This window comes from Crinia signifera, chromosome 3 (assembly GCF_055691185.1).
Source record: "Crinia signifera chromosome 3, ASM5569118v1, whole genome shotgun sequence".
Taxonomy (NCBI): domain Eukaryota; kingdom Metazoa; phylum Chordata; class Amphibia; order Anura; family Myobatrachidae; genus Crinia; species Crinia signifera.
The window spans coordinates 198,227,866-198,255,209 of NC_139219.1; the positions used below are offsets into that span (position 1 = coordinate 198,227,866).

The window sequence follows — 27,344 nt, forward strand, 5'->3', positions numbered from 1 at the left end:
AGTGTTTTATGTGTATAACGTTTTCATGTGTATAACGTTCCACCCCTTCACATCACCTCCCCCCGCCCAGTCAGGGCTACCATCCACCGTTACTCCACAGCCACCATTACCTGCACACAACCCCCCCCCCCGGACCCCCCTCTCCCGCGATTCGCGGGCCCCCCGGGACCCCCCCCTCCCGCAATTCGTGTGACCCCCGCGACACTCCCCCTCCCGCGATTCGAGGGACCCCCATGACCCCCCCTCCTGCGATTTGCGACCTCCCTCCCGCAATTCGCGCCCCACCTCCCGCAATTCTAGGTATATTGACTGCATTAGTTTACCCGTACGTTCCAGTATGGTTTACTATGTTCCAAATGCGGTGAGTGCAGGGTAAATTTTTTTGAGCGATATACATTTTAACATCAATATCAGTAATGTTTGTAAAAGCAGTAGTATTGTAGGCGATGGTACTCTCCATTTTAGGAAATAATAACTGGTGGAGGCTTTGGCTTAACAAACAAGTAACAATGGTTACTGCAGTAGCACCACAATCCTTCGGTTATTGCTACAGATGGGGCTGGCTTCATCTTTGCAGGGCTGACGTTTTAAATGCCAGCGCCCCCTGGGAGATGCTCGCGTGCCCCCTAGGAGATGCTCGCGTGCCCCCTGGGAAACTGAGCCTTCCTCCGGTCCCCACTGCCTCCGCCGACCGTCGCCCTCGCCACCCCGAGCTCCCCCCTAACCCTGCCCATCTCCCTGAAACGGAGACGGGCAGGGACACGCAGCGTCCCCGCCGAAAGACTGGGACGCGCGTGTGTGTGAGACGCACGTGCGTCCCAGTTCAGTGAAGCCCCTGCCGCCAGCGTTCGCCAGTGGGGAGGGTCTGGCGAGCCCCGGCCAAGGATGGCAGGGGCTCCATCTGTACCTGACAGAAGAAATTCAAGAAAAATACTTTATACTTAAACTAAAAAAAAATTCACACAATAAAAACATTAAAAAACATTAAGAAACATTCCATAAGAACACTTTTTTTTTTCTTTCTTTTCTTTTTTCACTAAGGGCATTTTTTTGGTTGACTCTTTGGAAATGCGCGTTCGTTCGGAAATGCCCGAACAGAACGCACGGCGGACATTCTAAGAACACACCCCCTCAGGTCGTCCGCATCCATTCGCACGGACTCTCTAAGAAGAGGGAGTGTCTTCGGACTGCATCCGAACGTGCATGTGCGGTGGGAACTCAAAGATTCGGCATGGTCTTACTGCGTCCGAATGGACTGGAATCTGACCGTACGCATCAAGGTGGTGCATTTGCGCAAACCTCAGTAATTCATTTGGAAATCATGCTTCAGCAACATGACACCCTTATCCAATTATGCTACCTCGTAACATATATATATATTAATTTTAATTATAATCAATTACTTCCTAATTGACACTTAACCACATTACATGCACTTTAGATTAACCCTTACATCATGTTAAGTTTTATTACTTCATTGTTGCCCATTTACCTGTGTTTTATGTATGCATACTATTTATTAATTGCAAGGCAAATGTAATCATTCTAAAAGGTCAAATTGTGATTAACACATAATAAAAGTCAAATACCTACAGTTTGAAACACATTACGTGTGTGTGTGTGTGTGTGTGTGTGTGTGTGTGTGTGTGTTGTACATATATTCAAGTATTTTGTATTGGCCCATTTAGCCAGCAATGCTTCCAATTGAACCTGTGAAAAGTGTTTAATTAATCACTAAAGACTAGAGGAGTGGATTGTATTTTGCTCAGCTGCGAGTGTTTAAGGTGCGGGGCGTACTAATTGGGCGATCCGAATGCCTAGCGCATGAACCATTGCCCTCCGAGAAGTGAAAGCTGCTTATTGACACCGAAGATTCTGCCGTTTTGGTTCGCTTGCACTCGGTGTCCAGTCCGAATGCTCGCCTACCACTGTTCGTGCACTTCCACGTGTACTCCCCGGTTTACGCCCAGTTTTGCCCACTTTGAAACCACGCACCCTTGTGTACGCCCACATGACGTCCATATTACGCCCATATTTCCAGAGGGAGTTCGGTGGACATTTGTAGACGGTATTGCTGAGAACGAGTGCGAAGACACTGCGTTGCACATGCACACTGCGTTGCTTGCGCATGCGCAGGTAGTACCAACCAGAATAAGGCCCTAAGTGTAACGGAAAGCTGAATCTTGGCTTTACGTTCCACTGTGCAAGTGTGCACTGGCTAATTGTAAAAAATCTGTGCAAAGGCCTAGAGCCTTAATGGCTCACATTGACACTCCAGCTGTTGTTGAATATACATCCCAGCATGCTCTGCATCAGATTAAGCATGGCCAAAATAGCAAAACTGAAGCAAAGCATGCTGGGATGTGTAGTTTAAAAACATCTGGAGTGTCAAGGTTAGCCATCAAGGGCCTAGAGTTTACCTATCAAAATTGTAAGTTTACCCTGGCTGATTTGGACTGGATCATCGAGGTAATGGAGTATGAATCATCTGCTTCAATTACATTTTTAAAATGATTGGAGGTTGTAATATGCTTGATAAATGGTTCAAGAACACATGCCCACTTGCTTATTATTATTACATAGACCCATTAGTATGACTGAGGTTCCCTGCATACAGGGGTCTGTACTGTTACCAGTTTAATTCCATGGTTTCTGGGAGGGAAGATACAGTGTTATCTTTTCCTAAACAATTCAATTGTATCCTGTTTCCTTCTCCTGAAAATCACATATGATATGGGATAGGTTTCTATACCTACTGCAGTAGCGCACGCAGGGGGGGTTTCTGAGTACCCAGAACCCCCCCCAGGAGTCTAAGGGTCCTAGGCTGAAAGCTGAGGGTCCCCTCTTTCCATGGGTACAAGAATTGTAAAAATCGGCCCTTGGGAACCGGAGATATCTGACTTCAAAGCAGTGGTCCCCATCCAAGCCTGTTAATTGTTATTCCCAGTCAGATATTTCAGGTTCTGTCTGACATAGAGTTTTTCTGAGGGTATATTCCAAAAGCTGGGACTCTTTCCCTTTGACGAACACTAGTAGCTTGTCTCTACTGTTCCCAGAACCAGAGATATCAGCCTTCCAGCAGCTGGTTACTGCTCCAGCTCCACACACCTGGTATGTAGTTTTATATGCTCATTGGCAGATTGCTCTGCCTCCTGAACTCTGATCCCCAATACCATTTGGTAGGTGGGGTTCTCTAGTTTTTTATTCCATTAAAATCTAAGAAATCTATTTCCGGGAACTGGAGATATGTGCAGTCAAGCAAGTTGTCCTCCCACCAGAAAATTATGAATAATGAGCCCACTCCACTATACACCCCTCCTCTGCATATTAAACATCCTCTACCACCCTGGAAGTTATGTATCAGGGCCCCTTCATTCAGCCCAATGCCCCCTTCTCCCACCCCATCTCCCACTATCTGTGCAGTAAAGGGGTAATTAGTGGAAATGACTGATCCAGGCCCTAAATGCAGAGAGGTTGATATAATACCCCCTACCACCCGCGGGACATCAAAGCTTCCCCCACCCCTACTGCTGGACTACCGCTGTAATACATTGCTATGCTCAGGGGTCTACACAGCTACCCCTGTATGTATGTATGTATGTATGTATACATATATATATATATTTATATTTTTTTATTATTATTATTTATATACATTTGGTCTATCTATAATACTTTAACTGACCCGGCATATACTGGGTAACCTAAGTGTCCATCTCCGTGCTTTGCTCCACCCCTTTGGAAACCCCTTTCTGAAAATCCTGCGTTTGCCACTGTACTGTATGTGTTTCCGTATCAGCAAAAACAGGGCTGTTCTTGCCAGATTTTTTTTTTCTGCCTGCCTCATGAAAAACATGTATAAATGATGTGTTTCATGTGTTTTCTATACTCTATGAAGTGGTAAAACACATTGCATCCACATCAAGTCACACGTTTATTTCGGATACACTATGCAATAACTGTGTGAATGAGCCATAATCTTGTTAAGACACTTGTGTAAAGAGTCCCATTTTGCACGTTCATACATGAATGGATTTTGATACAGTTATATGCCTGGTTCTGAATAAAATCTGAACATTTATTCGAAAAGGAAATGGATCAGGTAAAATACACTTACATTATTGGTCCGCAGCGAAACACGACCTCCACATCGAGCACAAAATTTTGTTCGGCAGTAAGAGCACAAGTGTCCACAGCCATCTGCAAACTTTGTTTTGTGACAGATTCCACACGTTGGTGCATCATCCTTGTGTTCTCCAGGGTAGCGACGAGTGTCCTCACATATTTTACTAATTTGTTCTTTATAGCTTTCAAATTGCTGATGCAGCCTCCTACACAGGAAGAAAGCATGGATCATAGGATTAGAACAGCAATACGATTCAGAATGAATTCCAAACATTGAGAAGAAAACAAAAATAACCACTTGACCTAGAGGCCTATAAGATATGCAATACAGGTGAAATGTACACACTTATTGCACCAGACTGACACAACTAGGGGAGTGGATCGGAAAAAGTAGGAAGCTGTTTCACTCCTAAATAAGGAGTCATTTTTATAGCTGGGTAAACATTGTTGCACCACAACGGTTCATATATATTTTTGCATGCAAGGTAAATTCTGTTCACTTTTATATGCCGCACTTTTATTGGACCAATACAAGCCTGCACAAGAAGGAACCTTTAAACAACTAGGTGTTCCCACGGCAGGAGAGCGCTGTCTCTCCCAAAACGCCAACTATTTGCATCTACAAATTTGGCTGTCTTACCATTTGGGATTAAACAGGGAAGAATTACCCAGGAAAGGACACACAGCAGGAGCCTTGGGTGAATATATCTGTACATTTGACTTTTTAATGGTACCAGCAATTTGATTTATTTCTATTTATTTTATATGTAATAGAATAAAAAACTATGTTCATTTTATGAATCACCTGTTGCATGAATTTATATACCTTTCCTTTTTATGTCCATCACTTTTTTTTTTTTTTTTTATTAGACAATAATTATAATACAGAACATCATACCACATTAAGGTGGTCGCATATATACATAGTAATAGTATATCAGAACAAGCTGTACTATTATACATTCATGGTTGTAAGGAATGCATTGGGCCGTATTCAATGAGAAAAATGACGACGTGCAGCAAATCCTGTTTAGGATTCGCTGCACATTCGCCACTGCCTGCCGCGTTCCGGAGCCTCGCCGGCTCCAGTATTCAACGAGTCAGGGGCTCGCTGCCCCTGACCGGCGAATTTTAACTCCTGCGGCGCATGCCGCAGGGAGCCTGAGCACGGCGGCAGGCAGGGAGATGGAAGTCTCCCTGCCTGCCCCAGAAGTTTGTGGGGGGGGAGGTGGGCTCCCCGGGTGCCAGGCACCACAGGCTGCCCCCCGGGAGAGCCAGCAGGGAAGCAGATATTCACTGCACCCGATCGTGCATATGTAATGATAGGATGCAGTGAATATATGAATATCTAGTGAGCGTCTCGGCTCCGGCCCCCTGCTGGCTGCTCATGTAAAAAAAAAAATTTTTTTATTAAATATATATTCATGTGCTTACAGCACATGAATAAAAATAGCATGCCCCTCCTCAGAATAAAATTCCTGATTTTTTGACACCAAATGTAAAAAACTAGACACTTTATTTTAAAAGTTCACATTCCACTTCACCATAAAAAGATAGCGATTGCTACTCGGTGAATCATGGCGAAAAAAACCTTGAAATGTATTCGCCATCTGGTAATTGAATAGGGTGATTCACTGTTTTAGTCAAAAATTCGCCATACAGCACGAAAATAGCACAAAATCGCCAGAAATCATGGCGAATTAGGCTCATTGAATACGGCCCATTGTGTTTTAACATCTATGCGAATAAAGCATCAATATTAAGATCATACTGTATTCTGTTCAACCACGTAGATATGCAATACTCTTGGTTTTATATTGAATAAACAAACAACAAGACAATGAGAGAAGAGAAGAGATAGAAACAGATTATCATGCAATAAGCAACCTATGGCAAATCCCGTTTGCCAAAGGGCATTATATTATAATTAAAATATATTATGATCGAGTACTTATGGACGTAATACAAGATATGTACATGCTACAGCTACAATTCTTTTTATACCAGTAGTCGATACCCAGGGTAACCACCAATGACAGAGCTCATTGGTTATTGAATAATGGGGAGTGTGGGGAATCCAGCCACCTAGTCCAAATCTTTTCAAATGTAGGGAGTGAGCCACGTGACATATAAACATACTTTTCATGTTGTACTGTGGTGTTCACCAGGGCCTTCCACTCAGCCAGTACGGGATCCGAGTTGGCCATCCAGGACCGGGCTATTATGGCTTTAGCTAGTGAGCAAAGATTAATGACGTATTGGCTTTCTGAGTTATTCAGAGGAACATTTGCCTTGTCGCCCAGTTTAGGTGTCAAGGTCTGTTCAGGTATACCAGTGGATACTATGACTGATTTAACATGTGCCCAGAAAGAGGGGACATTCCCAAAGGAGATGTCAAAAACACCCCAGTGGGGAGTGGCATTTAGGGTAATCTGCTGTAGCTCAGCTTACAAATTTAACCAATCTAGGTGGGGTCAGATATGTCCTATGTAAAAAAGATAATTGTATTTATTGAAGTCTCGCACAGACCATAGCTTGCCGTGGTAGTGCCAGCGCCTCCTCCCATTCCTCATCACCAATGTGACCAACATCACCCTCCCATTTGGCCTTTAGAGTGGATAGGGGATCCTTATGTATATAGGACAGCAATAATGAGTACAATAGAGATATAGCTTTACTTTGACCCAGGTTGTTTAAAAATAATTTTAATGGAGAAGATAACAGTACAGGGGGGCTATTATTATATTGAGTGCTAAGGGCATGTCGTAGCTGTAAGAAGCGGAAAAAATATAATTGGGACAGTCCATATTCCTCCTTCAACTGTTGGAATGACTTGAGCACATTGGCCTCGTATAGCTGACCAATTGTCACCACACCCCGAGACGACCAAAGCCTCCCTCCCGAAAGACAGGTAAGTTCAGGGAATTTGATGGAATGTCAGAGGGGAGTCTCCGGATCAATAGCGGTATATCCCATCAAGTGTTGAGCCAGATCTTAATGGCTTGAACATCCAGTGAGGGAGCACCCCCAGGCAGTTTACCCGCCCAACAATAGCTGTGGAGGCGAGACAGTGGGACATACTTGTTGAACAAGGCTATTAAAATGTCTGAAAAAGGAATCCATGACATACACAGGGCTTGCTGTAGTATGTACAGCACCTTAGGTTGTATAATCATTTTGATCAAACTGATCCTTCTGATAACATTTAAGGGCAGTTTAGTCCAAACCGAGGATTTGTTTTTAATATAAGATATTATTGGGGCTAGATTTTTGGGAATTTGTGTCCATCACTTTTACATGCACACAAATACTGAACAACTACTGGTACTTGTGAGTTATCCGGGCTGCCGATTTTGTCCTTAACTTAAGGACACCCGACCGACGCGATGCCCGCGATTTAGCCCAAATCGGGGGCATCGCGTCGGTCGTGGCCGTTATAAGGGGCCGCGACGAGATGCCCGCGATTTCCCATAGACAGTAATGTTAAAAGACACGATGGACCCGATTTCCCATAGACAGTAATGTTAAAAGACGCGATGGACCCGATTTCCCATAGACAGCAATGTTAAAATAAAATGACAATGTGAAATTGGCCAATATGGCCATTTCACATTGGATATGTTTTAAAAAAAAATGTTTCATGGCCCCCCACCACCGTTAACGCCACCCCGATATTGACGCCAACCCGAAGCGTGGCGAGCGCAGCGAGCCCGCGAGGGGCGGCGGTACGCGTCCTCCGACCTTTTCATACCCCTACTATCCACTAGGGCGTGGAGTGAGAATAGAATAGTGTGGCGAGCGCAGTGAGCCACCGAGCCCGAAGCGTGGCGAGCGCAGCGAGCCCCGCGAGGGGACGCGGATACCTTCACAGGTATCCGCGTGCCCTTGCGGGCTTCACAGGTGTCCGCGTCCCCTCGCCACGCTTCGGGCTCGGTGGCTCGCTGCGCTCGCCACACTATTCTATTCTCACTCAACGCCCTAGTGGATAGTAGGGGTATGAAAAGGTCGGAGGACACGTACCGCCGCCCCTCGCGGGCTCGCTGCGCTCGCCACGCTTCGGGTTGGCGTCAATAGCGGGGTGGCGTTAACGGTGGTGGGGGGCCATGAAACCTTTTTTTTTTCAAAACATATCCAATGTGAAATGCCCATATTGGCCAATTTCACATTGTCATTTTATTTTAACATTGTTGTCTATGGGAAATCGGGTCCATCGCGTCTTTTAACATTACTGTCTATGGGAAATCGGGTCGGAAATCGTGTCCATCGTGTCTTTTAACATTACTGTCTATGGGAAATCGGGTCGGAAATCGTGTCCATCGTGTCTTTTAACATTACTGTCTATGGGAAATCGCGGGCATCGCGTCGCGGCTCCTTATAACGGCCACGACCGACGCGATGCCCACGATTTCGGGCGCGATGAAAAAATCGGCAGCCCGGATAACTCACAAGTACCCAACTACTTTATAACACTGCAATTTATAGTTCAGCTCAGACACGCCCCTTCAGACTCGAAGGAGTCAAACCAATTAGGTGCGAGTAGGTGTGAAGTGCCTTCAGGAAACTCTTTTTGTGCGAATTATATTTGCAATCCAATTACAAACTTGTATTCATTCCAATTACATACTTCTCTCAGAGGAAATCCATGTGTTTCCTTGTGAAATCCAACTAAGGGTGTGAAAAGGTAAAGAAAATATTTTTTCAAAGGTAAAAATGTCAGGATTAGCTGCAGAACCCTTGCCCTTGGGATCCAGGAAGGACTCCCCGGTTTTCAATGCTTTTCCCCAGTATCACAAATCCTTGCTGTGGTAGGCATTTGTAACTGGATATGTAAATTCTCAGATGGGCGCATTTATATGAAGTCTGTGAGACTCATGGAATTAACTCACATTTGCTGATTGGGTGTGGTATGGGGCTCCGACAGTGGGGATCCAGACAGTCAGTTTCCTGATGTTGGGATCCCGACTGCCGGTGCTCTGAGAAGGGGCGAGCACAAAGAAGCCCCTTGCGGGCTCGCTGCGGGCCTGGTGGGGGTCATGGACCCCCACAAGGGAGAATAGCCCCTGTGAGTCAGAATCCCCCTGTACTGTTCAATGTTCGTAAAGTCTAATTGTGTGGTTTAAAAATTTCACTTAAACGGTTTTAATAATATAAAAATAAAAGGTAAATTTTATATATTCTTCTCTTTATAAGTGCGCCAGCAACAAAGACAATCATTTTTCTGTCCCTCTTTCTCAGAGCACCAGCAGTCAGGATCCCAACATTGGAATACGGACTGTTGGAGCGTCATCCGGCACCCACTGGATTGACACGAAAAATGTCTTAGGCGCTAGGGACTATTTTGGTGTAACTGGTCACCCTGCAGCCACCACTTTGGAGGATTGCCAACCTCCAAACAACGTACAAGAAAAGCAGAGAATGTGGGGCGCTCAAAGGTGTACACAATATAAACAATTTATTAAAACATAAACATCCACTGGATTGACCCCTATTAGTTGCCATACATTGCAGCAGATTACAGCAGATAATGGAACCCACGGGTGCTATCCAAATAGCCCTGTAAACCAGAACTTATGATAGACTCTGCAGAATGCCTGATAAGCAGCCTAAGGAGACTTGATTTACCTTGTGGTAAATTACCGCATGTAATAGGATACCCCCTTAATCTCTCTGATCTTTAAATATTCCCTATCTGCAATACAATATGGTTTTGCCATGGTGCAAATCTTGCTTTGTGCCCAACTCTGAATCACCCCTGTATATTTAATTTAAACTACAAAACCTACTGTAATTTGCATTGCTGGCCTGCTGTATTACAATTGTATAGATGAAATTTACTAAAATAGCAAATGTGTTGCTGGATGGAGAGGTTTATTCATGCTTAGGTAATTGGCTCCATAAGGATAAAGAACTGCAAATTTATTTTTGGACTCCGAACTGGATAAAAAGTGAGGCATGTGTCAAGCACGTCACCATTTAAGGTGTAAAAACAGAAAACAATGTACAGTAGTCTTAAAATAGGATTAGAAAAATCTGTATCTATAATAGGCTAACTAATCCTCACCTCTATGAGGTGAAGTACTGCCACTGACCACTAGAGGCCACATGAAGAACCAAATTACTCCTTTGTGTGCTAAAAGATCTCATAACAGAAAGTAAAAGCAGGGACACTGATCTGTTTCCAACTTGCTGGATATGTATAGAGGGAACTGTGAAGACAGAGATTGGACAGAATTGGAGGTAGGAGCAGAAAGGGACGGGGAGGGGGAGAGTTTGTGGACTGAAAACATTCACACTTTGAAAGTAAAAACGGTCACAGCTCAAAGTGAAAAAAGATTGCAGAAGCAGTCATTTTGACGGGCTTTAACTAGTAAAGTACGGTAAGTAAAAAGAGACACCATCACACAGTGTTGGTTTGAAAAAGGCAACCAGTGTGCGGCAAAACGCGTTCTAAAGGAGTGTTCCCGATATCCGGAAATCCTAACCTCCCTACTGCAGGAGCGAGATTGTGTCTCCAAGCGGCCCAGTGCAGCTATACAGCAGACGCTGTGGCAGAGCGTCGCACAGCAGGCACCATACCATCAAGGCAAGGAGAGGAGATGGCTTACACTGGAGTGATACAGCCGGCTTCACTACTAAAAAGCACAAGCCGAGAGGTACGGGATGGAGCGGGTGCCGCGGCTCACCTCACACCCACAAACTGCTTCTGATCTGCGTGAGCCCTGCAGTGTGACAGGAGTTACCTGCACTATTAAAAACGGACACTGTTGCCGAGCAATCATCATTCTGCCTAATGGAGGTAATATAATCTACATTCTTTCAACGTATACACAGAGACATTGATGCCAACCTATATATAGAGACACTGTGGTATTATCTGGGTTTGGCAGTGTGTACACATATTGAGAAATCGGACGGTTCATGTTTTAAATTGACACCTGATTTACAACAAAGTTACAATTGAGTCATAAACTGGCCTTTTAATTGGCAATTTATTGCAACCTTAAAGGAAATAAGGTCATTTTTTACCAAGTGGCTATTGCACAACAAAGATCAATTGTGCATGTGTCTATACATATCCACTGTGTATGAATTCATTTTTTAATAGATGTAATGGTTTATTTATGTGTGTTTGTTTTTTAATAAATTGTTTTCATTATTTTGTCCACCTTTGAGCGCCCCACGTTCTTTTCTTTCTTGTGCTTTCTTTGAAAGTTGGCAATCCTCCAACATGGTGGCTGCAGGGTGACAAGCTACACCACTGTAGTCCCTAGCGCCAAATACATCTTTTTGTTTATACAGTGTTACAAACATAAGAAGGGCAGACCGTGTTCCACCTTAAACCTGTATGATGCAGTTGTATACTTGGTTATATCATACCTCCCAACTGCCCTGATTACAGTTAAAAAAACAGTCCCACTAATTGGAGACTTTCCATCCCATGGGTCGCAATGTCCCGAGGGTGGGGGCAGTTGGGGGAGCCAAGATCACTGTGACCTCCGGCTCACCCCAAGGCGTTGATAGCGTAGGTGATGCTGGAAGCATGCGTATGGCACCTTTTCTCTGCAGGGAGGGAGGGCACACACCTAAAGTGACGTGACGGGGAGCCACAGTGCTAGGCCATGCCCACTCAGCTTGTAGACCGTCCCCTTTTGGGCCTAACATGGTCGATCTAAAACCGGTCAACCCGCTATACCACAACCCCAAAAAGAAATTGCATTTCCTAGACTTGGTTTTGTCAATTATGGGGATGGTGGGAAAGATTGGTGGAAAAGGTTGCAAAGATAAGAGCTATCACCGAATGAAGTCAGAATTTGCGCCCACTGCAGCAAAGGCATCCCGCAAGCAGGGTTGGCCCTACCGTTATGCTAAGTATGCAGCTGAGTAGGGCGCCGGAGTAATCTGTTTTCTTCATTGCTTTCAGAGCCCTGATTACTATGGTGCCTCACTCAGTTGCCGCTCGCTGTAAGGAAGATGGCTGCCAGCTGGGCACAATAAAAGCCATGACAGCTGGCAGAGAGCGGCAGGCTGCCAGGCTGTATTCAGAGACTCAGAGCAAGTCCGGCAGTCAATCAGGAGCCACCAGTGCTACTGCGGGTCCCAGCAGCAAGCAGAGGGGGAAAGGTTGGTTGCGGCCCCACAGACCCCCGGCGCACACACTTGCTCAGAGCTTCCCCACGACCGCGGGGTCTGCAGGGCTATTATTAATCCACTGACTGTTTAAAAAAGAACTGCTACCAGCAAATCCGCAAATGAAAAAAAACACCAGGTCTAAATTTTGGGTAAAAATAAGTTAACACTGTTATTATATTATCTATAGACATGAAAAGAGCTTCTGAGATGTAAATCAATGTGTTTCATCCAAGAACCTTGCTTCAGCATTCTATTACAGTACATCTGATCCCTCATCTGGATTCAGATGCGCTGTTTTTCTGAGTCTATACAGGTTGAGTATCCCTTATCCAAGATGCTCGGGACCAGAAGCATTTTGGATAATGGATTATTCCATATTTTCAGATATATATTAATGTTTTTAGCAACAACAACAAAAAAGTACACTCAGGAAACTATAGTTTTCAAAATAATTTGGAAAATGGATTTCTGGATAAGGGATACTCAAACTGTATTATTAAATAATTTTTTACACTTAAAATGTGTTTCATTGCAATTGCTTAAATGTCACAAACCCAAAATATAATAAAATTATTGTTCGATAAAAAAAATGGCATTTGCATATAATTAAATGCAAATGCAAAGGCCTTGTTTTTACCCAGTTTGAAACTGAGAATTTATATGACAGTGCCAATCATTGCTGCCAATTTACAGTACAGGCGACTCATGAATTTTGGGACTAGGCTAGACCATATTCACTGTGGAAGTAGGCAGGCCAAGCACCTGAAGATACAGTAAATGTGTACAGACTGTCTACAGAATGCACAGATCAACTTACGCTATAGATCCGATGTGCGCAACTGGGTCAGAAACCAAGCCGGATTTAAGAACCTACTGCTGGGCTCTGATAGTCTAGTATGCACTGATATTAATAGGGAACCTGCTGTATTGGGGCCTATTGCAATGACACAATGTCATAGAACAATGCAAAGCAATGCTATATTTCATAATCACAAAGTTGGGCAACAGTGATCTAATGGGATCCTGTGTATTTCCAAAAAACCCACCAACAAGGCCTATAATGCAGAAATGTTAGCCAGATGTATGACATCACATAGGAGAATAATAGGATTTTAATACCTACTGTTAAATCCTTTTCACAAAGTACATATGGGATACTGAGGTCTCAATACATTGGTGGAATAGAGGTCATCCGACAGGAGACAGGCACATAAATTTCTTCAACCTGGGTGTGCTGACTCCTCCCCTCTACTTCCGCTCCATTAGACAGTTAAGGGACCTGGGCCCAAAGGCTGGATGAACATATGTAACCTTTAACATAACAAAAATCACTACTGTGATTAGTAAGTAGCAACAAGTCACCAAAACTCAGGTGCTTTAACTCAGGTTTTTCAACCTGTAAGGTAAAAAACAGAATTCTTAATCCACTGTCTTGCAACTTGCAAAACAGTTGGAACAAGATCACAAGGAATTGCAATCAGGACACCGCACTGAGGTAGGTGCTCAGTATCCCATATGAACTTAGTGAAAATCCTATTTTCCCTATCATTTATATGGGATACTAAGGTCTTAATACATTGGGGATGTCCCAAAGCTTCCAGAAGGGGTGGGAACGTGCAGAGCCTGTTGCAACACCGCCTGCCCAAACTGGTTATCATCCTTGGCTAAAGCGTCAAACTTGTAAATCTTGATGAAAGTACTGTATGTTGACCCGACCAAGTAGCAGCTCTACATAGCTGCAATACTGAAACACCCCAAGCAGCCGCCCAGGATGCGCCCACCGCTCTTGTGGAGTGAGCTCTCACAGAAGCCGGTTCTGACAATTGTGGTGCCCCATATGCCTGCTGTATGGTGGAACGGATCCACCTAGCAATTGATTGCTTGGAAGCTAGGCAGCCTTTCTTTTGCGCGTCATAAAGCATAAACAGACACTCTGTCTTATGGACACGAGCAGTCCTTCTGATGTAAGTCCTAAGGGTGCTGACCACATCTAAGGATTCAGGAATATCCTGATGCCCTAAGCTGGAAGGCATCACAATAGGCTGGTTCAAATGGAACGCCGTCACAACTTTAGGCAGGAACTGTTGTCTTGTCCTAAGCTCCGCCCTATCCTGATGAAATATCTGGTTGGGGCTCTTACAAGAAAGAGCCCTCCCACCCTCCTAGCCGAAGCCAGAGCCAACAACATCACAGTCTTCCAGGTGAGATATTTCAACTCCATTGATTCCAAAGGTTCAAACCAAGATGACTGAAGGAAAGCTAGAACCACTTCTTGGTCCCACAGTGCCGTTGGTGGCAAAAAAGGTGGCTGTATACGCAGTACTCCTTGAAAGAAAGTCTGGACTTCTGGAAACGCAGCCAACTTCTTTTGGAAGAAGATGGAAAGGGCCGAAACCTGAATTTTTAAGGACCCCAGACGGAGGCCCAAGTCTAAGCCCGACAGCAGAAAAGGTTCCAGTTTAAAGTCCACTGGCGGAAAACTACACTTTGCACACCATGCCACGTATTTACGCCATATCTTGTGATAGTGTGACGAAGTCACTAACCTCCTGGCCTGGGTCATAGTAGGAATAACTGAAGAATGAAATTCCTTTTGAGCTAAGATCTGCCGCTCAACTTCCAGGACGTCAAACAAAACCGCCCTAAGTCCTGGTAGATGAATGGGCCTTGAACCAGAAGATCCCTTCTGAGAGGCAGCCTCCACGGGTCTTCATGTTTAGCAGACTTGCGTACCATGCCCTTCGAGGTCTGGGGCTATCAGAATTGCCTCCACCCTTTGGCTTCGAATTATTTTTAATACTCTTCCCAACAGCGGGAGGAGCGAACAGGTACACCAGATCGTACGACCATGTTGTAGTCAGAGCACCCACAGCCTCTGCCTGGGGATCTCTTGTCCTTGAGCAATATTTGTCAACCTTCTTGTTGACCCTGGAGGCCATCAGGTCTATCTGCGGCACTCCCCACAGATCCACAATGCTCGCAAATACCTGTGGATGTAATCCCCATTTCCCCATGGATGAAGGTCGTGGCGACTTGGGAAGTCCGCTTCCCAGTTGTGCACCCCGGGAATGAAGATAGCAGATATTGCCACTGCATGAAGCTCCACCCAGGAGATGATCTTGGTTACCTCTCTCATGCAGGCTCTGCTCTTTGTCCCTCCTTACCAGTTTATATATGCAACTGTCGTTGCGTTGTCCGACTGGACCTGAATCGCCCGATTTTCCAGGAGGGAATGAGCCTGCAATAGAGCATAGTAGACTGCTCTCAGCTCTAAGTTGTTGATGTGAAGCTGAGTTTCCCAGGGTGACCATATTCCTTGAAACTGCACCCCTTGTGTCACCGCACCCCAGCCCTGGAGACTGGCATCCGTTGTCAACAGAATCCAGTCCATGATCTCAGAATCTCCGTCCCACAAGGAGGTTTTAAGAGTGAAGCCACCACTGTAGAGACTGTTTCGTTCGAGCTGACAGGTGAATTAGCCTGTGCATATGGACATGTGATCCGGACCACTTGCTCAACAGGTCCCATTGGAACACTCTGGAGTGAATGTGGCTGCATGGCACACAGAAGCACTACACGGTGCTATACTTGCTGTCTGAATCTCTCTCCCAAAGGCTGCACTGCTCAGGAGTGGTAGCTGCTGCTGTAATGGCGCCCACAGGAGGAGGAAGAAGCAGGAAGCAGTGTATAAGTGCGATAACAGGCTCTGGTCCTGCTCTGAGCTAAGCGCCGCCCCTCTAATGGCGCCAGGGCTATGCTTATATTTATACTGGTGCCAGTGTTAAAACAGGATAACAACAGAATCGGGCGATGCCCCGGTGGTCCAGTGGCAGCCCTAGGCATCCAGTCTCAGCGGGGCTGTCAGCGGTTCCTGTGCAGGGACACTGCCACCGCCATCTTGCCGCACATGAACCAGGGTACTCCACTGTGGGGACTCTGTATACAACTCACCACAGATGACTTCAGGCTCAGCCAGGGGTGTGCGGCATCCTGGAGGTGTGCGCGCTGCAGCGCAATGCCCGTGGTAACAAGCATCCTCTCAGGTCAGTGGACCTGCAGCAGTGATCAGTTCGGTACCTTAAGAGGCCAGCAACTGTCCCTTCCCCTGGCTTCCCTCAAAGCATAGGAAGCTGTATAGTCCAAACAGCAACCCCAAAATAATAAATATAAAGTAAATTAGGCATATTTTCTAAAACTGGCTAGTGGAGGGGAAGTAGAGGTGAGAATCCAGCACAACCAGGTTGAAGAAATTTATGTGCCAGTCACCTGTCAGATGACCTCTATGACCATCTATTGAGACCTCATTATCCCATATGAATGATAGTGAAAATGAATTACAGTATACAGATGTAGCCCTCTTCATCATTGCCGGGTGCCCGCCAGATCCCCTTCTCCGCCAGCGATAGGGACTGGGATGCGCGTGCGTCTCACGCGCACGTCCCAGTCTGGAAACGGTGGCGCATCGGGTCTCTGCCCGTCTCCGCTTCAGGGAGACGGGCAGGGTTAGGGGGGGGGGTGCGGGCGGCAAGGGGGACCGACGGCGACGGCGGGGGAAGCAGAAGGGACCCACAGCAAGCTCTGTTACCACGGGGCATGCACGCGCATGCCCCTCGTGGGAGCGGGCCGCTGGCGGGGGCTGGCGATAGATTTGCCAGCCCCTGCAATGATGAAGAGGGCTACATCTGTATGCTAGGGATTATTACTGCCATACAGTAAGTTGAAACATTCTTTAGAACAATTCCAGTTTAAATAATCATGGTGATGACTCTAAGTAAAAAGCAATAATTTTATTTTGAAACACTATATTCTATTATTAGTCTTAAATCTCACTAAATGACATATCTGATTTGATGTTCCATATTCTAAAAGCATTTACATAAATCATCATTGAAAACGGCTAATACTTCCTGTAATCTAAAAAAAATGTATCTATCATCAATGTAAATCACAAAAGGAAACATGGATCAATAAAGATTAATGTTAAGCACTACATACATAAATAATTAAGGTACAGTACATTAAAGCTAAAGCTCTTGTAATATAATGCTTTAGTAACTGTTCTGATATTGCTGATAATTGCAGTTCCTAGGCTATTTGGAGTTTCCGTTCATTGTGTTGGTGGATACCAGACGTATCCAAGGTGGCAAATAAAATAGCTCTAACCTCATTCCTTATAAATAAACATAAATCAATTAATTTAGGTGTCTCTTATTTAACTCTTCTAGAGTGGATATGGGGGCAGCGATCCGATGTACGAGCCCCGATGGTCGGATTTGCACATGCACATTTTTGCGCATGTGCAAACCACGGCAGAGAATGGCTTCAGTGAGTTACACAGTCCCCAAGCCGTTCGCTGTGGGGAGGGAGGACCAGGAGAACACCAAGCAATTTATGGGTGTAAAACACTGCACGTCCCACTGGGAACACGTGTGGGCCGATGCCTGCTGGGGGCAGGTGGCTGGCGTCACAGGACATCAGCCAACCACCCTGTCTTCGCCCTATACTGACTGACTTTTATTTGTGAAGGCAGGAGAAATCATTCGATGGTCAGCAATCGAATGATTTCTCTTGCTAGCGGCTGCATGCGAGGGGAAGTTTTCGCATGTGTCCGGTGGAAGCAGTGTAGACGCGAGGAGGAGAAGGGTGAATGAGATGCTATGTCAGGGGTGTAGGAAAATGCATGCATGGGGGATTTGGGGGACAGTGCGTGATGGCCAATGTGCGTGCTGACACAGAGGGCAGAGGGGCGCCTCATAAGCACAGGGATATCGTCACTCAGCGACCATATCCCCAGCGATTCTTGCTAGAATCACACCGTGTGTACGGGGCTTTAGTGTGATCATTCATCATACATAGCATCATAGAGCAGATATATGGGGTGACATTTAATAGGATGCAATTTTTAGTAAGGTTCCGAAATCGCACAAAATTACATTTTTTTTAATCAGGAAGTTTTTTAATCAGGAAGACTAATTAATGGAATGCGAATGGGTGAAAAATGCGATATGGTGCGAAATTTAGTCATGAAAATGTATGAATTAGTGGACATGTGCAATTATATTAAACATGATAATGAGAATTTTTTTGTAAAAACAGCGTGGGGTTCCCCCTACTGAGCATAACAGCCCCTGGCTCAAAGAACCAGTCCTGGTTTTAGAAATTCAGGGGTCAAAAATCATAGGGGATCCCCAGGATTTCTAAAATAAGCACCAGGCTCAGGGGCCAGTCCTGTGTCAGTCGATAGAATGCTAATCTAGAGGTGTTACAGTACATCTATTCCATTTAATAATATGTTATATGTAGGATTTTTATTGTACAGCTTACTTCTTTGACTCTTTTCTTAGCATTATTAATTATACAGCACATGACTTTATTTCTGTCCATTGCATTTACCTATTATAATTATTGCAGTACGTCAACGCTTTTGCTTTGTTTGCATTTGCCCCCAAAAATGGACATTGCGCTGAGCTCTTGGGGATATACAATGGTCTTTTACCATTCACCGTTCACATTTATTATGTTTCCAGTGATCATTGCTGAAAAATCTATTCCAGTTCCATATGCGCAACCAGAGCCGGATTAACAATGGGCCTGATGGAGCTATAGCTCCAGGCCCACTCTCCAAATAGGCCCATTTTGTAGCTGAGGGTCAGGGCTTTCCAATGAGACCAGCACCATAGGATAACATGGGACCCGCTAATTCCGACCTCCACCCGGTTCCAACGGCTGCCAGTTCCCCCTCCGGCATCACAGAAACTCAAGGTTGATCTCAGTCTAACCCAAATCGCTGGCCCTTCAATCTGATACCTGGGGCGAAATGTAATAGGGTGCGATTTTTTAGACTAAAAAAAAAATCGCACCAAATCGCACCTTTAAAAATCGCATTTTTTGCCGCGAATTCGCATATGTAATGAGATGCGAATTTGCGGCAAAAAAAATGTGATTTGCCGCGATTTCGGGCGATTTTTAGTCATGAAAATGTGCGCATTTTCAGTCATGAAAATGTGCGCATTTTCATAAATGCGATTTTGTGCTAAAAAAAAAAGTTTAAAAAAAAACGGCGTGGGGTCCCCCCTCCTAAGCATAACCAGCCCCGGTCTCACACACACAGAGAAGTAAAAGTTTATTACACACACACACCTCACTTTTACACCAGCATTACTTACCATTCCTAGATCCAGCGCTGGTCTGGCTGCTTCACAGCCGGCTCCCCCCGCACTGACAGGCAGCGGGGAGAACCGGCTTTCTCCGTTGCCTCTAACAGCTTCTGTAGCGCTGTCCCAGTGCTACAGAGGCTGAAAGCGCGATTGGCTGAGCTATGCGTCTCCATGGAGACGCATAGCTCAGCCAATCAGGACTGAGCTATGCGTCTCCATGGAGACGTATCGGCCAATCGCGCTCTCAGACTCTGTAGCACTGGGACAGCGCTACAGAAGCTGTTAGAGGCAACGGAGAAAGCCGGTTCTCCCCGCTGCCTGTCAGTGCGGGGGGAGCCGGCTGTGAAGCAGCCAGACCAGCGCTGGATCCAGGAATGGTAAGTAACGCTGGTGTAAAAGTGAGGTGTGTGTGTAATAAACTTTTACTTCTCTGTGTGTGTGTTTTTTATGAACATTCTTTTTACAGGTGGACTACAAGTCCCAGCGGGTCCATTAATGCCCCGCATGCTGGGACTTGTGGTTCTCCAAGTCCCAGCATGCGGGGGAGGTCTGCTGGCACTTGTAGTTCTCCGGTATAAAGCAATGTAACGTATGATCGATTTAACCCTATCAGGCCGGCGTCCACTGGCCACGGACGCCGGTGACAGCCCCGGGCTTCAGCCCTGGACGGGTGAAGCCTGGGGGGGACCCCTTTATTGGGGGGGTCCCCACTCCTCCAGGTACCCCGTCCAAGGCTGACCAGCCACGGTGCTCATGTTTTGGCCGGGGGACCTTGTATAAAAAGTGTCCCCCGGCTGTGGCATGACACCGCGGGCTGTTGGAGCCCAGTGCTGGTTTCAAAATACGGGGGACCCCCAGATTTTTTGTCCCCCGTATTTTTGAAACCAGGACCGGTCCAAGAGTCCGGGGCTGGTTTCAGAAATACGGGGGACCCCTATGCTTTTTGTCCCCCCGTATTTTTGGAACCAGGTCCGGCTCAATGAGCCTGGGGCTGGTTATGCTTAGGAGGGGGGACCCCACGCCGTTTTTTTTTTAATAAAAACACTTTTACACATTTTTATTAACAGGACCATGCACAGATCTCAATGATCTGTGCATGGTTCTGTCAAAGTCGCCTGTCAGAACCTGGTCTATTTTTTTTGCGATTTTTGGTAACATTTACCAAAAATCGCACCCTATTACATTTGCGAGTTGTATACTTTATAATGGGAAAACATCTGGATGCGATTTGAAATGTGTCTAAAAATCGCACTTCTAAAAGTGCGATTTCGCGGTAAAAAGTGTGATTTTTTACCGCGATTTGCAACCTATTAAATGTGCGATTTTCGGAAAATGTGCGATTTCGGCCGTTTTTGACCAAAAATCGCACATGTCTAAAAAATCGCACCCTATTACATTTCGCCCCTGGTCCATATGGGTTCATTGGTTCTAGAGATATTGCAGGTAAAACTATTTTTTTTTTTTTATTTCTGAAATGTAATTTCATGGCTGTTCATGTTGTTTGAGGACAGATTTCTCTGGAACCAAATGGCCCAGTTTCACGGGACCAGAATAATTCGAAGGCTACATGTAAATGGGTCAGTTGGTTCCGAAGATATAGCTGGTTGTTTAAAGGGGGGCGGGGGTGGTTTTCTCTCCCCCTTAACACCAGAAAATGCAGGGACTAGGCTGGTGTAAAAGGGGCCAGTCCGAGAATGTCCCCCCATGATCCTGGGACCATATTCCCTGCATTTTCTGGTATAAAAGGGGTATTATTTCAAATAGCCGGGACATGCAGTGCTCTGAATACAGCCGGGCAGCCCCCTGCTCTCTGTCTGGCTGTTAATGGCTGTCATTTCTGCCCGGCGGCGACTGTCCCCCAGTTACCGCGAGCATGTATTCCCCCTTGGCAATGAGCATGTAATCCCACATGGCAACGAGCATGGAACCCCTGGCAATGAGCATAGAACCCCTGGCAATGAACATGGAACCCCTGGCAATGAACATGTAGGTAAGCAACACTTATGTAACATAATTTTTAATAGGCATTATGGTGTTTGGCATAATACGTAATGGAGATTATGGTGTGAGGCTTAACATATAATGGGCATTATGGTGTAAATTTTTAATGTGCGCCTTTGGCGCGCAATGCCCCTATTTATGAAGCATATTGTGCATTATTGCTCAATCTGTTTGGTATAGTGCAGGCATGTCTAAACTATGGCCCTCCAGCTGTGAAACTACAAGTCCCATCATGCATTGCCACAGTTTTGCAATTAGGGAATGCTAAAACTATGTCAAGGCATGCTGGGAAGTGTAGTTTCACAACAGTTGGAGGGCCACTGTTTGGACATGACTGGTATAGTGTGTATTTTGGCTCAATCCACGTGGCAAAATGTGAATTTTGCCTTAATCTTTGTGGCATAACGTGAATTTTTACTCAAGCTGTGTGCCATAGTGTGAATTTTTGCTCAATCGGTGTGAATTTTGTCTCATTCCATGTGGCATAATGTGTAAGAAGCAAGTACAGTATAAGGGGTTACTATTGTGTTGCATGATTTGTATAAAGGGTACAGTGGCGGAACTACCGCCGGTGCAGGCGGTGCAGTGCACCGGGGCCCAATGGCTTGAAGGGGCCCGGTGCCGCCATCCGCACGTTATGCCTTTTTTTTTTATGTGCGGCGCCGCCACTGAGTTGCCCGCCGGCGGTAGTGCCGGAGCGGGTGCTTTATAAAGATAATTGGCTGCGGCACTCGGCACTCCCGACGGTGGGGCTGTATGTCTGCCCCTAAGTAAAATGACCGCTAGCTGGAGGACTGCTGCGCATGCCCAGCCGCAGCAGCTCCTCCCATGGGCCTTTGCGGAGTCAGTCTGACTCCAGGGAAGTCACCACCCTCCGCCTCCTTCTCCCATCCCACCATGCACTGTGCACACTAACAGGGAAGGACACAGGCCCAGCCCACAGAGCTAGGGGCACGTTTTGTAAAGGAAGGTACTGTACATGCACTTGACAAATAATAATAATGTATACTCTATGTATACAATCGTGTGTGTGTGTGTGTGTGTGTGCATATGCATGTGTGTGTAATTTATTAATATAAATATACTGTAGTATGGCAAATCAAATGGCAGGACTGGTCATTGCAGTAATAAGGACATACGTTATCAGCAGGGGCGGATTGGGAACTAAAAGTGGCCCTGGAAAATTTCTGAAAGTGGCCTCATGTGGGCGGCAACAAATCAATAAAGGGTGGAGCCAACATAACACTGGCCGGGATTATTACATCACTATACTTAGATAAATTGTTGACAGGCAAAACGAATGCCACACACTGTAATGCACATTACACATCATGTGAGGGCTTTACACATTTTTGTAAAGCAGGGACAACAGGGATAGTGCGCGCCGCAGGCGCTCGCCAAAAATTCACACCATAATGCCTATCACACGTCACACACCCATTACATAGTATACCACATGCAACAATGGCCTGCCAGGCTTACTGGTCCCGGGCCCCTGGTCCCCCCAACTAACAACGACACTACGGCACTATGGCTAGTGCCGTACAAGAACCGTTGTTAGTGTTACCGATGATTTTAATGCCCACAAAGCAACTTACTGCAGACTTTTTTAACCGTAATCCTGTATTAAAACATAAATTGCTCTCATACATACTCCGCCACTCTTAACCATACATACATACATACATACACCGCCACTCTCATACATACACCAATCTCATACATAAACCGCTGTCTTACATACAACACCGCAACTCTCATTCATACATACACCGTTCTAATACATACACTGCCACTCTCATACATACATACATACATGCATGCATACACTGTTCCTATTGATCCCATCCCTCCCTCATGCTAGTGCACAGTTAGTTGATGCCACAGCCATTGGACTGCTGAGAGTAGTCTTCTGCTGCTGTGAGCGGACTCGGAGCAGGACTCAGGGCAGCAGGAGCCACAACTGAGGACTCCAACTGCTGCGCAACACAGGCTTCTTCCGTTCTGATCCTCCCACCCTACCCCAGCACAGTTTGCGCCGCTTGTAATGTGCGCGGTGATGTCATGACGTCCCAAAGCACATACAATCACAGACTCAGAGTGAGACTGTCACTCCAGAGTCCGCTGCCCCGCCTCCTCCCAGTGCACTCCCCGGCAAACAGTGCCCTGCCTGCTACTGGATGAGGCCTCTCTCCAAGTGGCTACTGTCCTGCCTCCTCTCCAGGCCATGTATGTTATATAAAATAAAAATGAGTCCCTGGCCATTGCCGATCAGCAGCCGTCCATGCCGCATGCAGCAGCGCTATCCACTGCACTGGCCCCTCCAGAGGCGGAACAAGCGAGTTGTGGGCCCAGGTTCAAAAATATGGTTTGGGCCCCCAAACACACACAAAAAAAACACATTGTGGCTTGTTTTGTTTACTTCAAATTTAAAGCCCATTACACACTATAGTGCCCATTACACATTCACACACTGTAATGCTCATTACACATTCACACACCATGATGCCCATTACAAATTATACCGCACACTGTAATGCTTTTACACATTATACCACACACAAAAATGCCCCTTACATACGATACAACATGCCATAATGCCCATTACACATTACACCATACACTGGAATGCTCATCACATATTATGCCACATAAGTGCCATTTACCTACATGCTCATTACTAGGGGCTACATATGCAATGTCAGGGGTTGCATGCTTGTTGCCAGGATATACATCCTCATTCCCAGGGGATTACATGATTGTTGTCAGGGGATTTATACTCCTTGCCATGGGGGGGGGTGTTTGAATGATTGTTGCCCAGGGCAGGGGGATTACAGCTCTGGGGTCTGAGCTTGGTGTTCTGTGGTGGGGACTGGATATAGGAGGGTGGTGGCTGTTGCTCAGTGCCTGAAGACAGACTGACTCCACAAAGGCACATGGGAGTAGAAGTTGCTGCGGCTCGCCATACGCTGCAGCCCTCCTCTATGACCAGCAGACATTTTTGGAAGGGGCAGCCCAAGGCCGTAACTAGAACTTTTTCGGGCCCCATAGCAAGGTTTTGAAGGGGCCCCCATCTGCAGAGACAGGATATATAGGGCACCCACAGTAATGATAATTGGCCCAGGCCCTATCAAAGGAAAACATTTTGGAATATACAGTATGAGTGAGGGACCTTTGGCACTCCAGCTGTTGTTGAACTACACATTCCAGCATGCCTTGCAACAGTTTTAATAACAAAACTGACATGTTGTTAAGTGTATTTCAACAACAGCTGGAGTGCCAAAAGTTCCTCGTCCCACATTATTGAATATGCCACTTCCAAGAACGTATTTAAAAAATGGTAAATAAATGAAATAAAAACATTGGGACGTACAGCACACTAATTTATTATCACTAATTTAGTGCTGCAGTGCATCAGAGCAGACACTGATGCTGTGTACTGCTGCAGCGCTGCTTACTAACAAGGTATAGGCAGTGGCAAACACAGGATTTTAAAAGGGGGGTTTCCAAATAATTGGTTACAGACCAATGAAAAAAAATATTGAGCAGAATAAATGTCCAATATACAATTTATTGTGTAACAATAAATAATATAAAATAACATTTGGGCATATACTTATACACGTAACGCACACAGTAGTGACAACGCTTATACACATAACACCCGCAGTAGTAACGATACTTATACACGTAATGCCCACAGTAGTAATAATGCTTATACACATAACACCCGCAGTAGTAATGATACTTATACACATAATGCCCACAGTAGTAATGATACTTATACATGCAATGCCCACAGTAGTAACTACGCTTATACACATAACGCCAGCAGTAGTAACGATACTTATACACCTAATGTCCGCAGTAGTAACGATACTTGTACACATAATGCCTGCAATAGTAACAATACTTATACACATAACGCCCACAGTAGTAACAATACTTATACACGTAATGCCCACAGTAGTAACAATACTTATACACATAATGCCTGCAGTAGTAACGACACTTATACACGTAATGCCCACAGTAGTAACGATACTTGTACACATAATGCCTGCAATAGTAATAATTCTTATACACATAATGCCCACAGTATTAACGATACTTGTACACATAATGCCTGCAATAGCAATTATTCTTATACACATAATGCCCACAGTAGTAACAACACTTATACACAAAACACCCGCAGTAGTAATGATACTAATACACGTAATGCCCACAGTAGTAACAACGCTTATACACATAACAGCAGCAGTAGTAACGACACTTATACACGTAATGCCCACAGTAGTAACAATATTTATACACATAACGCCCGCAGTAGTAACAATACTTATACACGTAATGCCCACAGTAGTAACTATACTTATACACATAGGGCCTCATTCAGATTCGGTACTGCGTGCACGCAAATGTACGCAACTGAAAAGTCACTTATATATGCGTGCACGCTAAACATCATTCGATGGTCGGTGACCATCGAAAGATGTGGGCGGTTACCCGAGCCATACGAATGGATGTTTATGCAAAACATCCATTCGCAGCTGTTTGGGCGAAGCTGCACTTTGAAGGGGCGGCGGGGGGGCGGTCGTTCCCCAGGTGGGGTTTGGTGGACTCGCAAGGCTGCGAATTCGCAGCCATGTGAATCAACCTGAATAACCCCCATAATGCCCACAGTAGTAACGACGCTTCTACACATAATGCCCACAGTAGTAACGATACTTATACACACAATGCCAGCAGCAGTAACGATACTTATACACATAATGCCAGCAGTAGTAACGATACTTGTACACATAACGCCCGCAGTAGTAACGATACTTATACACGTAATGCCCGCAGTAGTAACGATACTTATACACATAACACCCGCAGTAGTAACGACACTTATACACATAACGCCCGCAGTAGTAACAATACTTATACACATAATGCCCGCAGTAGTAATGACGCCTATACATGTAACGCCCACAGTGTGGCTGGGTGGTGGGTGAAGGAACTTGCACGGCAGGAGGGTTGAGTGGGGGGTCGGCTGAGTAGGGTGCTGTGTAGGCAGCTGAGTGCATCATCGCCGCAGCCATGCTTTGGGGGCCCTGAGAACGCAGGGGCCTGGGTCAGCTGTACCCTTTGACCGTCCCTGTTGCTGGGCCTGAGTACATCCCTCACCCCCATAGGCAGACATGTCACATAATCAGATCCCCCTCCAGCACAGCCCCCCCCCCCCCCCCCCACAAATATGCAGACTCACATATTCACATGCCCCAGACCCTCCAGCACAGCCCCCCACCCCATAGGCAGACATGTCACATACCCCTCCAGCACAGCCCCTATAGACAGACATGTCACATCCCTCCAGCACAGCACAGCTCATTCTCCCCCCACCCCATAGACAGACATTTTAGACATATTCAGAAGAAATATGTCTGATATGTCTGCCTATGGGGGGGGGGTCTGAATATGTCACATGTCTGCCTATGGGGGGGCTGAGCTGGAGGGGGATCTGAGTTGTCACAGTGAGTCTGTCTGCCCTAATGCAGACAGCAGCCAGTCACAGACCCCCTTCCCCCCATATGCAGGCATGGCATATATACACAGAATCTCTCTCTCCCCTCCCTTCCTGCCCCACCCCCACCCCCGGCGGCCCCCACAACCAGTGTACTTTGATCATTCAACAGGGTTGCCAACCAGTGTTGGTATCCCCAGAGCCCACAGTGTGACTTACATGATTCTTTCTGAATGCTGCAGCGGCAGCCCGGCCACAGCGCTGCTGCTCTTCGTCTCTCTCTTCCCTCTCAGGCTGACGTCATCACGAGAGGTGCTCCCCCTGCCTGCCAGTGGCTGTATCTGCAGCTCAATGCAGCTGCAGCAGCTCACTGTTACTCGGCTAACTCGCGGCCATCGGAAACAGCATTCGATATATCG

The 27,344-nt window shown here is 45.9% G+C and overlaps 1 protein-coding gene across 25 annotated transcripts in view; it reads right to left on the reverse strand.

Moving 5' to 3' along the window:
• RIMS1 (regulating synaptic membrane exocytosis 1) overlaps positions 1-27,344 on the reverse strand; it is a 381,212-nt gene that overhangs the window by 291,384 nt on the left and 62,484 nt on the right. For all 25 annotated transcript variants that reach the window (XM_083177228.1, XM_083177237.1, XM_083177214.1 and 22 more), the window contains exon 2: positions 4,118-4,331. In XM_083177228.1, coding sequence (XP_083033354.1) covers positions 4,118-4,331 — 214 coding nt within the window. The remainder of the gene's footprint in view (positions 1-4,117; positions 4,332-27,344) is intronic.